We start from the raw sequence: 12658 nt of genomic DNA on the forward strand, positions 1-12658 counted from the left end.
TCTGCTGCGGACTGGTATTTCTCCTATGAATGGTGTGCAGACTCAGAACCCAAAATAAGCGAGACAAGGTGGTTATTACTCAGGCGCTTGCAGCCCTGGAACATGGGGCTTCCACTGATGTATGGTTAACTATGCTCAAGCAATAGATCGCTGACCGGACAGCTCTTGCACGCCCGGAACTCAGGTTCATTGCACTGGGCAGAGTGTCCAACACAGCACCCAAGGAGGGTTGTTGAACAAGGTATCGCACAGAGGGCTACTATCCCTCTGAGAGACATGTCGTTCCGCATAAGGGTTGCCTGCCCAAGTCTCCTTTTCCCAGAAAAACGGCAGAGGACAGGTCGAGAGTATCTCGGGCTCCAGAATAGGCCTAGGGATAACTCCCGCACATGGTCTGATCAATATTTTTGGCTGGGAGGTGCGACCACTGTCTCTACCCTCTCTATTGGGAGATCTATTTGCTGCATAATAAAACAAAAAGAGGGAGATGTGAGGGGCCGCCCGTTGCTCCTGCAAACTCCATTACAAGGTGGCGTTCGCATCTAGCTAAAATGTATCATTAACCGGCGAACAAATCAGTGCGCATGCCTGAAGTGATTTAACGTCCTTCGGTCTCTGCCTACCTCGTGGCGTAATATGGGCTGATGAGCTGCAACCAATTAGGAAGTGCCATGTCCTAGGCGGGCTTACCAGCCTATATAAGGGACGGTTTTTCAGACCGTTAGAGTCTCCGTGGTTGTAAGCTTATGCTCTGCCTCTCAAGAGCCATTAAAGCATTCTACAGAAGGAACCTGAGTGTGCCGCGTCGTTTTGCTGGCGAGACGGTAGCGCGGGACAACTGGTGCAGAAAACCCGGGAATACGACCAGACCATCGTCAGCACCAAAGTGGAGACCCCTTAAATTCAGGTTTCAGAACTGTAGGGAAAGACGTTCAGAGAGGTATGTTTTTTCTGGACTTTGGCTTGAGTTTCCTCCGCTTCAGGAAGATAGTATTGAGGCCTTGGTTATTGTTCTAGGGGCACTTGTGGTAACATTTGTATCCATCAAGGTTGGTGTTAAGTGCAATAAGACCAAAGTAGATACTTTCGCTTTCCAGGCAGGTTTTTACTTTCGCTTTCCGCACAGGTTTTTAGATTGCCAACCGAAAGCTCAGATGCCTGCTCCGGCTCACTAACTTTGGCCTCTTGGAACAAGCTGGGTAGGGACCTCGTTAGACGAATGGAGGAAGTGTTCTTGAGGAAGTCCAGGATAGCATGTCAGAAACTGAACGCAGTGAGAGGTTAGGCGCGCAAAGGAAAAAATGGGCCCAGTATAAGGAAAATGGACCTCCCGGAAAGTCTGCTGACAAGGGAGAGTATTCTAAGAAACCCAGTATAAGGAAAATGGACCTCCCGGAAAGTCTGCTGACAAGGGAGCGTATTCTAAGGAACCTAGATATAAGGAAAACGGCCCTCCCGGAAAGTCTGCTGACAAGGGAGTGTATTTTAAGGAACCTAGAGACTCTTTATTTGTTGAAAAGTCGGACAAGGGGACTAATTTATACCCTGTCCGAGAGCTGAAAGCTCTGCAATTAAGTAGTTCAGACAGCCCTGGAAGCTCAGAGGATGAAAGCCTCGACCCCGAGGAGGAGGCTGAGCTAGATGAGGAAGTGGCAAAATATGAAGAGGAGAGTTATCATCATTTGCAGGGCAATAAGAGACACCAAAGACATTCACATTATGGGATAGCTGCTTCACAGGTGGTCCCTTTGGCACCCCCTCTGTATGAGGTCCGCCGAGGATCCTTATCCCTCCTACCTGATAAGGTGAGAAGGAAGCTACGCTCGGCCTTCCCTGTTTTTGAAGGCCTAGAGGACGGGCGGGTATATGCGCCCGTGGAATATAATCAGATAAAAGAATTAGCAGAATCAGTCAGAAAGTATGGCGTTTGCGCCAATTTTACATTAGCACAACTGGATAGGTTGGCAAGAGATGCTATGACACCTGCTGATTGGCAGACAGTGGCCAAAGCCACGCTTAGCAGCATGGGCCAATACATGGAATGGAAGGCCCGCTGGCACGAAGCAGCTCAAGAGCAAGCTAGAGCCAATGCTGCATCTTTAACACCAGAACAACAGGAGTGGACTTTTGACATGCTGACAGGGCAGGGGCGCTATGTGCTGGACTTTGGCTTACCTAAGCTGCTCCTACAAGTTAATGGCAAAAGTTTTGAAGGTATTCTAGACACTGGGGTGGATAAGAGCATCATCTCTTCCCATTGGTGGCCAAGGTCTTGGCCAATTACCAAAGCCTCACATTCATTACTAATTTGTCTAAGAATCTTTTTCAGTTCATTTTTCAGTTCATTTTGCAGAATTGGACTTCTGAGTTTGAGCAGACGCTTCGAGAATTAAGGATGGCCGTGCTCCAGATCAACTCCACATGTCTTGCTGTCATCTTGGATCTCTTCGGCCGTCTCCTATTTCAAAGAATGGGTGGGGGTTGGATTGTTTGGCATGGCCGTCTGCTGCGGACTGGTATTTCTCCTATGAATGGTGTGCAGACTCAGAACCCAAAATAAGCGAGACAAGGTGGTTATTACTCAGGCGCTTGCAGCCCTGGAACATGGGGCTTCCACTGATGTATGGTTAACTATGCTCAAGCAATAGATCGCTGACCGGACAGCTCTTGCACGCCCGGAACTCAGGTTCATTGCACTGGGCAGAGTGTCCAACACAGCACCCAAGGAGGGTTGTTGAACAAGGTATCGCACAGAGGGCTACTATCCCTCTGAGAGACATGTCGTTCCGCATAAGGGTTGCCTGCCCAAGTCTCCTTTTCCCAGAAAAACGGCAGAGGACAGGTCGAGAGTATCTCGGGCTCCAGAATAGGCCTAGGGATAACTCCCGCACATGGTCTGATCAATATTTTTGGCTGGGAGGTGCGACCACTGTCTCTACCCTCTCTATTGGGAGATCTATTTGCTGCATAATAAAACAAAAAGAGGGAGATGTGAGGGGCCGCCCGTTGCTCCTGCAAACTCCATTACAAGGTGGCGTTCGCATCTAGCTAAAATGTATCATTAACCGGCGAACAAATCAGTGCGCATGCCTGAAGTGATTTAACGTCCTTCGGTCTCTGCCTACCTCGTGGCGTAATATGGGCTGATGAGCTGCAACCAATTAGGAAGTGCCACGTCCTAGGCGGGCTTACCAGCCTATATAAGGGACGGTTTTTCAGACCGTTAGAGTCTCCGTGGTTGTAAGCTTATGCTCTGCCTCTCAAGAGCCATTAAAGCATTCTACAGAAGGAACCTGAGTGTGCCGCGTCGTTTTGCTGGCGAGACGGTAGCGCGGGACAGTTGGGAGAGAAAATGGGCATCTGTGGTGACAAGCTTGAGGCCTAGGATGAAGGAAGGATACAGAGAGTCTATGGGCATAACCCTAGCTGAGATTTCTACCAAAAGGAAGTGTGGAAACTGACATAGCCACATTGTCATGTGGTTCCCATAGCAATTAGAGCAGGCATGGAGATGGGGGACTGCCATGCTCTCTGTTTCCTGCCATTGGATCCCCTCCCCCCTGCCTGGACTACCTGGTTCTCACCCTGTTTGATTTCAGGTTCTCACCCTGTTTGATATCTTGTTCTGATTGATTGACTAGAGTGATTGACTGTAGGTATGGAAATATAAGCCAAGTAAACCCTTTCCTCCTACAATTTGCTTTAGGTCATGGTGTTTCATCAAAGCAATAGTAACCCAAACTAAAGTAGTCATGCATTTGCTCAGGTCTGCTGTGAAAACTTTGTACCCAGAATTCCAGTGTGTGACTATTGATGGGATAGCAGAAGAGTGGAATGAGGTAATGAGTAAGTACTGAATTTGTTGCCTTGATGGAAGGAAATGCAAGACATAAGACTGTTACCATTCCAAAAAGAAAATTTCCACATAGCTTCAATATATATATATATATATATATATATATATATATATATATATATATATATATATAAAATGTACAAAATATTGCTTTGAGATGAAAAGTTCAAAGTTTCTGTGATGAAAATTAGTTCTTTGCCTTTGTCTACATGTTGATTTTTCTATTTACATTTTCTAAAAATTTTTGGTAGCAAAAGAAATTAGTCATCAATGATAACTGTTTTATTCATTGAAAACACTGAGGGATAAGAGCTGTTTTTTTGCCTATAAATTCAGTCTCTGATAATGGAAAATAAAACTGAAAAAAATCTTCTAAATATAATAGTCATGGAACTTAGAATTTTAACAAAGACAATTAGCAACAGATCAGAATCAGACAATTATTATCCATAGCCTCAAATAAAGCATTTTCTAACAGCATTTACAACAATGTTAGTGCTTTGAACATAGAAAATTAAACTATGTAATCTGATCTCTAACAATAATGTGTGGTTCCCTAATTTAAAAAATTATTTTAATTATATTATTTTAATTTAATAGAGTTCTATATATAACCTAATAAAATTTGAATGTTTAAAGAAAGAAGCTCTTATCTTTTATTTTACGTTATCTTTTAAAATTTATATTTAATGTATAGTATCTTGACAATTAGTTGAATATTAAAACTTTAAATTATATTCTGAACTGGAATGTAACTCAGAAGCATAACACTTGCCTGATATCCAAAAGCCCTGAGTTCAATTTTCAGTAATAGAAAAATGGGAAAAAATAAAGGAAAAATAAAGATGTATATTCTATTTTCTTAACATTAACATAAATGCATTTAAATGAAATTCAATATCATTCTGATAATAAAATAGTATATACAAAGTTATTGTAAGCACATAAGAAACTGTTCCACTAATCAAACCTAACTTTCTTTTATTGCTTACTTTAATGAAAATATTAAGATAATAACATTTAATCCAACCATATTTCACTTAATGTTGCACTATATATTGGTATCCATTATCTGCATAAAGCACCTCCAGAAAGCATCTGGCCTCCAAAGCAGCACCAAATATTGAAAATATAAAATAAAATATTGAAAACAAAATTCTATTCCATTTCTGAAATTCATGCTTCATTTTTTGTTCAGTTTTGATCACTCTGTTGCCAATCAGAACAATAGGCACAAAAAAAAAATTGGAGGGGTCATATTCCAGAAATCTTGTGAATTTTGAAGGACACAAAGATTGCAATTAAAATGCTTTCTTGAGTAAAAATATCTAGAGAGACAGTGACCATCATCTCTGCAGCATAACAGAGACGAGGGAAGGTCAGAGATTATAGTAAGTATTGCTAATGAATACTAAATTCTATAAGGGAACACTGTAGAGAAAGGAAGGGTAGGCAGAGAAAATACATTTTGAGAGAGTGATTTTTTTTCAAAACATCATATGAATTGCCATAGAAACAGATGCAAGTGTCCATTGATCTGGAGGCTTTCTTGGTCTACGTTGGTGATTCTTCATACAAATCACTGACCACCAGGTAGTTATTTATATCTCCCTATCATGCAAGTATAAAAGCATTCCCTCTCACCAACTTAGCCATTGCAAAACTTTGCATCTAAACATACTAGAAAGCATTATTTTGACTCATTTTACTGTCTTTAACATTTATTGAAAAGAGGTTTATTTTATGAACAATACTAAATTGTTTAACCGTGCAAACTGAGGTATGTGATCTCTGATGGTTCCAAATATTGACTATTTTCTGATTAATTATCTTTCAACTATAGTTCACTGGCATATTTAGAGAAACGGTTCACAAATTGAGATAAAAATCTTCATGCAATCAGTCAAAATCTGAGTTAATTAACCATTCTTATTTAAGCACAACTAAGAAAACAGTCATTTTTATTTATTACCTTCTGAATTTCTGTAACTGGAAAAATAATTGGCCTATTTATCATGCTTTGCATCTAAGGTTAAAAATATGAAATATCCACTAATTACATTAAAACTATGGATTACATTTTAGAATCTATGTAACAGCATTAGCATTGGGATTTATTTCACTTAACGTTGTAACAAAACTTTGATACCAGAAACTTCAATGAAGCTTTCCACAATAAAGATTTAAAGATTATGATAATTTAAAATTTGTTAGAGATAAGAAATGGGTCTTTTAGATACTAAATACAATTCTATATGATAATGATCACCTTAGTTTTGAGATAACTTAGTTTTATTTAGCTTCATAAGTATTCCTTTTTTCTTTATCTAAAATGGAGACATCAGGTACATTCTCTCAGTGCCAGGAGAGTTGGGAAAAATGGCCTTGATCGACCTCTTGAAGTACAGATTTTCTCTCATATATCACTCAATAATGATATCTTTTCCTCTTCAGCTCCTCCCAAACTCTCTTCTCCCAGATTCCTACATTACTGAATTCTACTACTTAAAACCATCCACCATGTGGTTGGTGCTAATTTTCATGTGCTATTTTGCAAAATTTTTTGACTCACAAGTTTACATATTAAAATAATTCTCAAAAATTGGAAAATCATTATTAAAAAATTATTTCTTATTAGATCATCTCACTATATAGAAGGCCAGGCCTGAATGGGTAGCAAGAATTGTCTAGAGAATTAAAGATGAATTTATATGAAACTAGAAAGGGAAGAAATATACAACTATCTCATTTACAGCCATTCCTTTACATGTACTCTTTGGAATTATGCTGATGCTATAGCATATTTACTTGTTATCTGGTTAACAAGTAATGTCTTTGCAGTCAAAGTTTATTAAAAATAATTCAGCTTCTAGGTCCCTTTCATCCTCCTTTTAGCAAAACTCTGGATTTCCAAATAATGCTTTAGTCCTGGTCTTGAACCCATAGCTAACTTAGGTCATCTAATCCTTTATGGTAATGCTGCCTTCTTGCTAATATGTGAATAATGAACTTTGTTTCTTGTGTTTAACCAGTAAACTTTCTACCAAGTACCTTTGGCAACCATTATGGAACATCTGATAGAAGCAGCATGAGAGTTGGACCAGTAGTATGTAAGTAGAACCAATACTGTAGGAAGAATCCAGAAACAAGCTTATGCTCAAAATTAATTTCAAGTAGAGCAAGAAAGCCATGTGGTCCTTAATCCTCTCTAGATTGTTCTGTTACATAATGGAAGAAGATTTCTTGAACATATGAACATTAGATTTGGGTTTTCTAATGCATCTCTATTAAGAATGTTCCCAGGTAATAAAGTACTTCTATATATGAGATGAAATAAATTCAATTTTTTTTATCAATGTAGATTTTGGTGATGAGGAGAGCTTGGGTATAATTCCATGCCATAGATGTCATCACTAGTGTGCTCAGGCCAAAAAAGAAGCTTAGAATCTTGGTTTTGGTCTTCGAGAGAAAGTTGGATAGTTTACATAAATGTCCTCTTTTTCTTCATCTGTAGACTGGATGGGAGAAGTGGGACTTCTGCAGTTGGTGGCTACCTACAAAATAAATAGCAAAATATTGAGTGGCTCACTTAATTTCAGCATCCAATGAAGGTGCTCTGTAGAACCCTCTAAATACACTAATATAGGTCATATATGCATTGCAGATAATTTGGTAAAGCATTAATCTTAATTATACAAAACTTATTTCAAAAATGTATTTTAGAAATTACATTCTCAATTTGCATGACTGGAATATATGGTAAGTAAATTGAAGGCAGTCTTATGATGATTATTTCTTCAAAAATAAGATGTCCTCTACCTATCCAAAGTCTAGTATATTTTTCTCCAATGGCTGTGGAGAATTTCAGGCAGCTACTAGAAACATGGAGAAAAGTCTAAGACCAGACATACACAAGAAGTAGATATCCTTCTTGTGCTTCCTTTTGTTTGTTGTTTGTTTGTTTGTTTGTTTGTCTAAACCCTCATTTACAAAAAACAAAAATTGATGTCTGGTGTTATAAACTACCAAGCTTGTACAATGTGTTATGGAAGCATGCATAAAGCAGATTTTGGTGATGTGTAATTTTGACTGCAATTATAACAGTGTAATTGTTACTATATTCCTCTCAATATTCCCACCTCAGCTTTCCAAGAACCAGCAAAATATGCATATATTTTTATACTGATATATTTTCAAAATCCTGGCTTCAGAATTTATTAACAATAAGAGGATAACTATTTCATCAGCTACTTGGTACTTGAATAGCAAGCATTGCACGGTCATTGAAAGGAAAATAAGAAATAACATACAAAACTGAATATAAAAGAGTTCTTACAGGGGATTTTAAATAAATGGGAGCAATAATAATCAACTTACCTTATTTTGTTTTTCCCTGGGATCTTTAAGTGGAGTTCTCGCTTGTCTCCGTCTCTTCCTGGAATACAAAATTAGGGCAGAATTTTAAGATCCTACACTCAAGCACTGGTTATCTGTACTGTTTTAATACTTGCTGTGTACCCAGCCATTCATTATTGAATAATTAGTAGTGGCTACAAATAGTTGACTTATGTATACATTTTCCACAGTGATGCTTGACTGCCAACTTGACTAGAATCACAGTCATCATGGAAACATTTTTTTCTGGGTGTGATCTTTGTTTCCAGAGATTTTTACCTGAAGAAAGAATACTCATGCTATAAATGACATCACCACCCTATGGGCCAGGGTCAAAGGCTCAATACCAAGAAGAAAACACAGCAGGAATCTCTTCCCTCTGCTTCCTGACTGGGTACATGACAAGATGATTATGCTCCCATGATTTCTTTGCCATGGCAGACTATACTTCCCAACTGTGACTCAAAATGAATCTATTTTTCTGTAAGGCTGCCTTTCACGTGTTTTGTCACAGTGATGAAAAGACTAACATACTTATCTACCCTAATGTGCTCACAGATGGAAAAGAAGGGAACACAGCTCTCCAGGCAGAAAGCAATAGCAATTAATTACAGTTGTTTTTCAAGATACTATATAGTGAACTAATATCAAAACAACCTATAGCTCTTGGACTTCTGAACTTCTTTAAAAGACCAGCACTCTGACATATTGGATGACAATAATAATTGGCTTAAGTTTCATTTAAAAATCTGCAGGTCTTATTATAAATTACCTGGTTTATTATTTTGTTTAAAGTACATCAAAACTCTAATAGATTAGAAAAGTACTCAGAAGTGAATATCATCGTGCTGGGCATCTCATGGGTTAGGAATGGCATTGGAATTAAAGCCACAGCCCTCCTGTCTGTATCCAAAGCTTCTCCATTCTGAGTCACCTGTATAAGCAGACCAAGAGCGTATAATTGTCATCTAAGTAAACCAATGTTCTGGGTGAAATTTCAAAAGAATAAATATAAGAGAAACAAAAGTGATACTATAATTGTGTTGTAGAAAAATAACTACAGCCAAGAATATTGAAAGAGTTGTTATGGGAATATAAGGTCTGTTTCTCTGTCATCTCCCAACAAACAAGATTTTAACCAAGCTACAGCAGAAATAGATTATGTACAAGAACTGAGAAGTTCTGTTGTGTTTGCTCTTTCTTGTTGTTTTGTTTAAATCTACAATTACAACTCCTCTATAGCAAGCATGAAAGCAAGATAATCTTTCTACAAAGAAAAGATTATTCAAAATGGCTATTGACTATAATGAGTACTTCTAATTGTTTGGAAATAGCGCAACAACCTCAGCACAATCTTAACTCTTTATAAATATTTCTTTGATTTTTGTTTTTTAAGAAATTAGCACTCCACTTATTTACTTATTCTATGTGTAAATTCATGATACAGAAATACATACATGCTTTTTCTTAAATTTGCATAAATAATTCTTATTTATTCTTCAAGAAAATTTATAAGGTTGCTATTGCTTCCTGTGTGCATGAGCAAACAAAGGCATGGATTTATGATTTTGGCGAGTTGTTAAATTGTCATTCTTAAGAAATGTATGTGTGTGTGTGTGTGTGTGTGTGTGTGTGTGTGTGTGTCTGTGTGTGTATGCCGGTGTATGTGTGTGCCTAAACGTATCAGTGTATGACTCTCCCTATGTGTTTGTGTGTGTATATACTTAAATAACACTAAAGCATGCAATGTACTGTGAATAAAAACAAACTTGGTTTTTATCTCAAAGCTTTCTTTTTTATTTATTTTTATTTACATTGCAAATGATTTCCCCTTTTCTGGGTCCCCACTCCCCACAAGTCCAATAAACCCTCTTCTGTCCCCCTATTCTTCCATCTACCCCTTCCCACTTCCCTGTTCTGGAATTCCCCTATACTCTTGCACTGAGTCTTTCCAGAACCAGGGCCCACTCCTCCATTCTTTTTGGACATCATTTAATTTGTGGATTATGTCCTGGGTATTCAAAGTTTCTAGGCTAATATCCACTTATCAGTGAGTGCATACCATGATTGATCTTTTGAGACTGGGTTACCTCACTTAGTATGATGTTCTCCAGCTCCATCCATTTGTCTAAGAATTTCATGAATTCATTGTTTCTAATGGCTGAATAGTACTCCGTTGTATAAATATATCACATTTTTTGTATCCATTCCTCCGTTGAAGGACATCTAGGTTCTTTCCAGCTTCTGGCTATTACAAATAGGGCTGCTATGAACATAGTGGAGCATGTGTCCTTATTGCATGCTGAAGAATCCTCTGGATTCTTCATATATGCCCAGTAGTGGTATAACAGGGTCCTCAGGAAGTGACATGCCCAGTTTTCTGAGGAACCTCCAGACTGATCTCCAAAGTAGTTGCACCATCTTACAATCCCACCAGCAATGGAGGAGTGTTCCTCTTTCTCCACATCCTCGCCAACACCTGCTGTCTCCTGAATTTTTGACCTTAGCCATTCTGACTGGTGTGAGGTGAAATCTCAGGGTTGTTTTGATTTGCATTTCCCTAATAATTAATGATGTTGAACATTTCTTAAGGTGTTTCTCAGCTCTCCGAAGTTCTTCATGTGAAAATTCTTTGTTTAGCTCTGTACTCCACTTTTTAATGGGGTTATTTGGATCTCTGGGTTCTACTTTCTTGAGTTCTTTGTATATATTAGATATTAGCCCTCTGTCAGATTTAGGGTTGGAGAAGATTCTTTCCCAGTCTGTTGGTTGACGTTTTGTCCTTTTGACGGTGTCCTTTGCCTTACAGAAACTTTGTAGTTTTATGAGGTCCCATTTGTCAATTCTTGATCTTAGAGCATAAGCTATTGGTGTTCTATTCAGGAACTTTTCCCCTGTGCCCATGTCCTCTATGGTCTTCCCCAGTTTTTTTTTTCAATTAGTTTCAGTGTGTCAGGTTTTATGTGGAGGTCCTCGATCCATTTGGAGTTAAGCTTGGTACAAGGAGATAAGAATGGATTGATGCGCATTCTTCTGCATGCTGACCTCCAATTGAACCAGCACCATTTGTTGAAAAGACTATCTTTTTTCCACTGGATGCTTTCAGCCCCTTTGTCGAAGACCAAGTGACCATAGGTGTGTTGGTTCATTTCTGGGTCTTCAATCCTATTCCATTGATCCGCTTGCCTGATATTGTACCAATACCATACAGTTTTTATCACTATTGCTCTGTAGTAGAGTTTAAAATCTGTGATATTGAATCCCCCTGAAGTTCTTTTACTGTTGAGAATACTTTTAGCTATCCTGGGTTTTTTGTTATTCCAGATGAATTTGAGAATTGCTCTTTCTATCACTATGAAGAACTGGGTTGGGATTTTTATGGGAATAGCATTGAATCTGTAGACTGCCTTTGGCAAGATGGCCATTTTAACTATATTAATCCTGCCAATCCACGAGCATGGAAGGTTTTTCCATTTTCTGAGATCTTCTTCGATTTCCTTCTTCAGAGATCTGAAGTTCTTTTCATATAGGTCTTTCACTTGTTTGGTTAGAGTCAACCCAAGATACTTTATGTTGTTTTTAGCTATTGTGAAGGGGGTCATTTCCCTAATTTCTTTCTCAGTCTGCGTATCCTTTGAATATATAAAGGCTACTGATTTGCTTGCGTTAATTTTGTAGCCAGCCACTTTGCTGAAGTTGTTTATCAGCTGTAGGAGTTCTCTAGTAGAGTTTTTAGGGTCACTTAAGTATACGATCATATCATCTGCAAATAGTGATAATTTGACTTCTTCCTTTCCAATTTGTATCCCTTTGACTTCCTTCTGTTGTCTAATTGCTCTAGCTAGGACTTCAAGAACTATATTGAAAAGATATGGAGAGAGGGGGCAGCCTTGTCTAGTCCCTGATTTTAGTGGGATTGCTTCAAGTTTCTCTCCATTTAGTTTGATGTTGGCTACCGGTTTGCTGTATATTGCTTTTACTGTGTTTAGATATGGGCCTTGAATTCCTGTCCTTTCCAAGACTTTTAGCATGAAAGGATGCTGAATTTTGTCAAATGCTTTTTCAGCATCTAATGAAATGATCATGTGGTTTTTTTCTTTGAGTTTGTTTATGTAGTGGATAGCATTTATGGATTTCTGTATATTGAACCATCCCTGCATCCCTGGAATGAAGCCTACTTGATCATGGTGGATGATCATTTTGATGTGTTCTTGGATTCGGAGGGCAAGAATTTTATTCAGTATTTTTGCATCGATATTCATAAGGGAAATTAGCCTGAAATTCTCTTTCTTAGTTGGGTCTTTGTGTGGTTTTGGTATCAGCGTAATAGTGGCTTCGAAGAAGGAGTTGGGTAGTGTTCCTTCTGTTTCTATTTGGTGGAAGAGTTTGAAGAGTATTGGTGTTAAG

General features: G+C 38.4%; 1 protein-coding gene across 8 annotated transcripts in view; it reads right to left on the minus strand.

The window, feature by feature from the left end:
* Positions 1 to 4820: 4820 nt before the first annotated feature.
* Cd226 (CD226 molecule) overlaps positions 4821 to 12658 on the minus strand; it is a 131101-nt gene continuing 123263 nt past the window's right edge. For all 8 annotated transcript variants that reach the window (XM_052155246.1, XM_052155247.1, XM_052155253.1 and 5 more), the window contains 2 exons: positions 8234 to 8291; positions 4821 to 7410 (listed from right to left, as the gene is read on the minus strand). In XM_052155246.1, coding sequence (XP_052011206.1) covers positions 7297 to 7410; positions 8234 to 8291 — 172 coding nt within the window. In that variant the 3' untranslated portion in view covers positions 4821 to 7296. The remainder of the gene's footprint in view (positions 7411 to 8233; positions 8292 to 12658) is intronic.

This window comes from Apodemus sylvaticus, chromosome 13, assembly GCF_947179515.1.
Source record: "Apodemus sylvaticus chromosome 13, mApoSyl1.1, whole genome shotgun sequence".
NCBI classification, from domain to species: Eukaryota; Metazoa; Chordata; class Mammalia; order Rodentia; family Muridae; genus Apodemus; species Apodemus sylvaticus.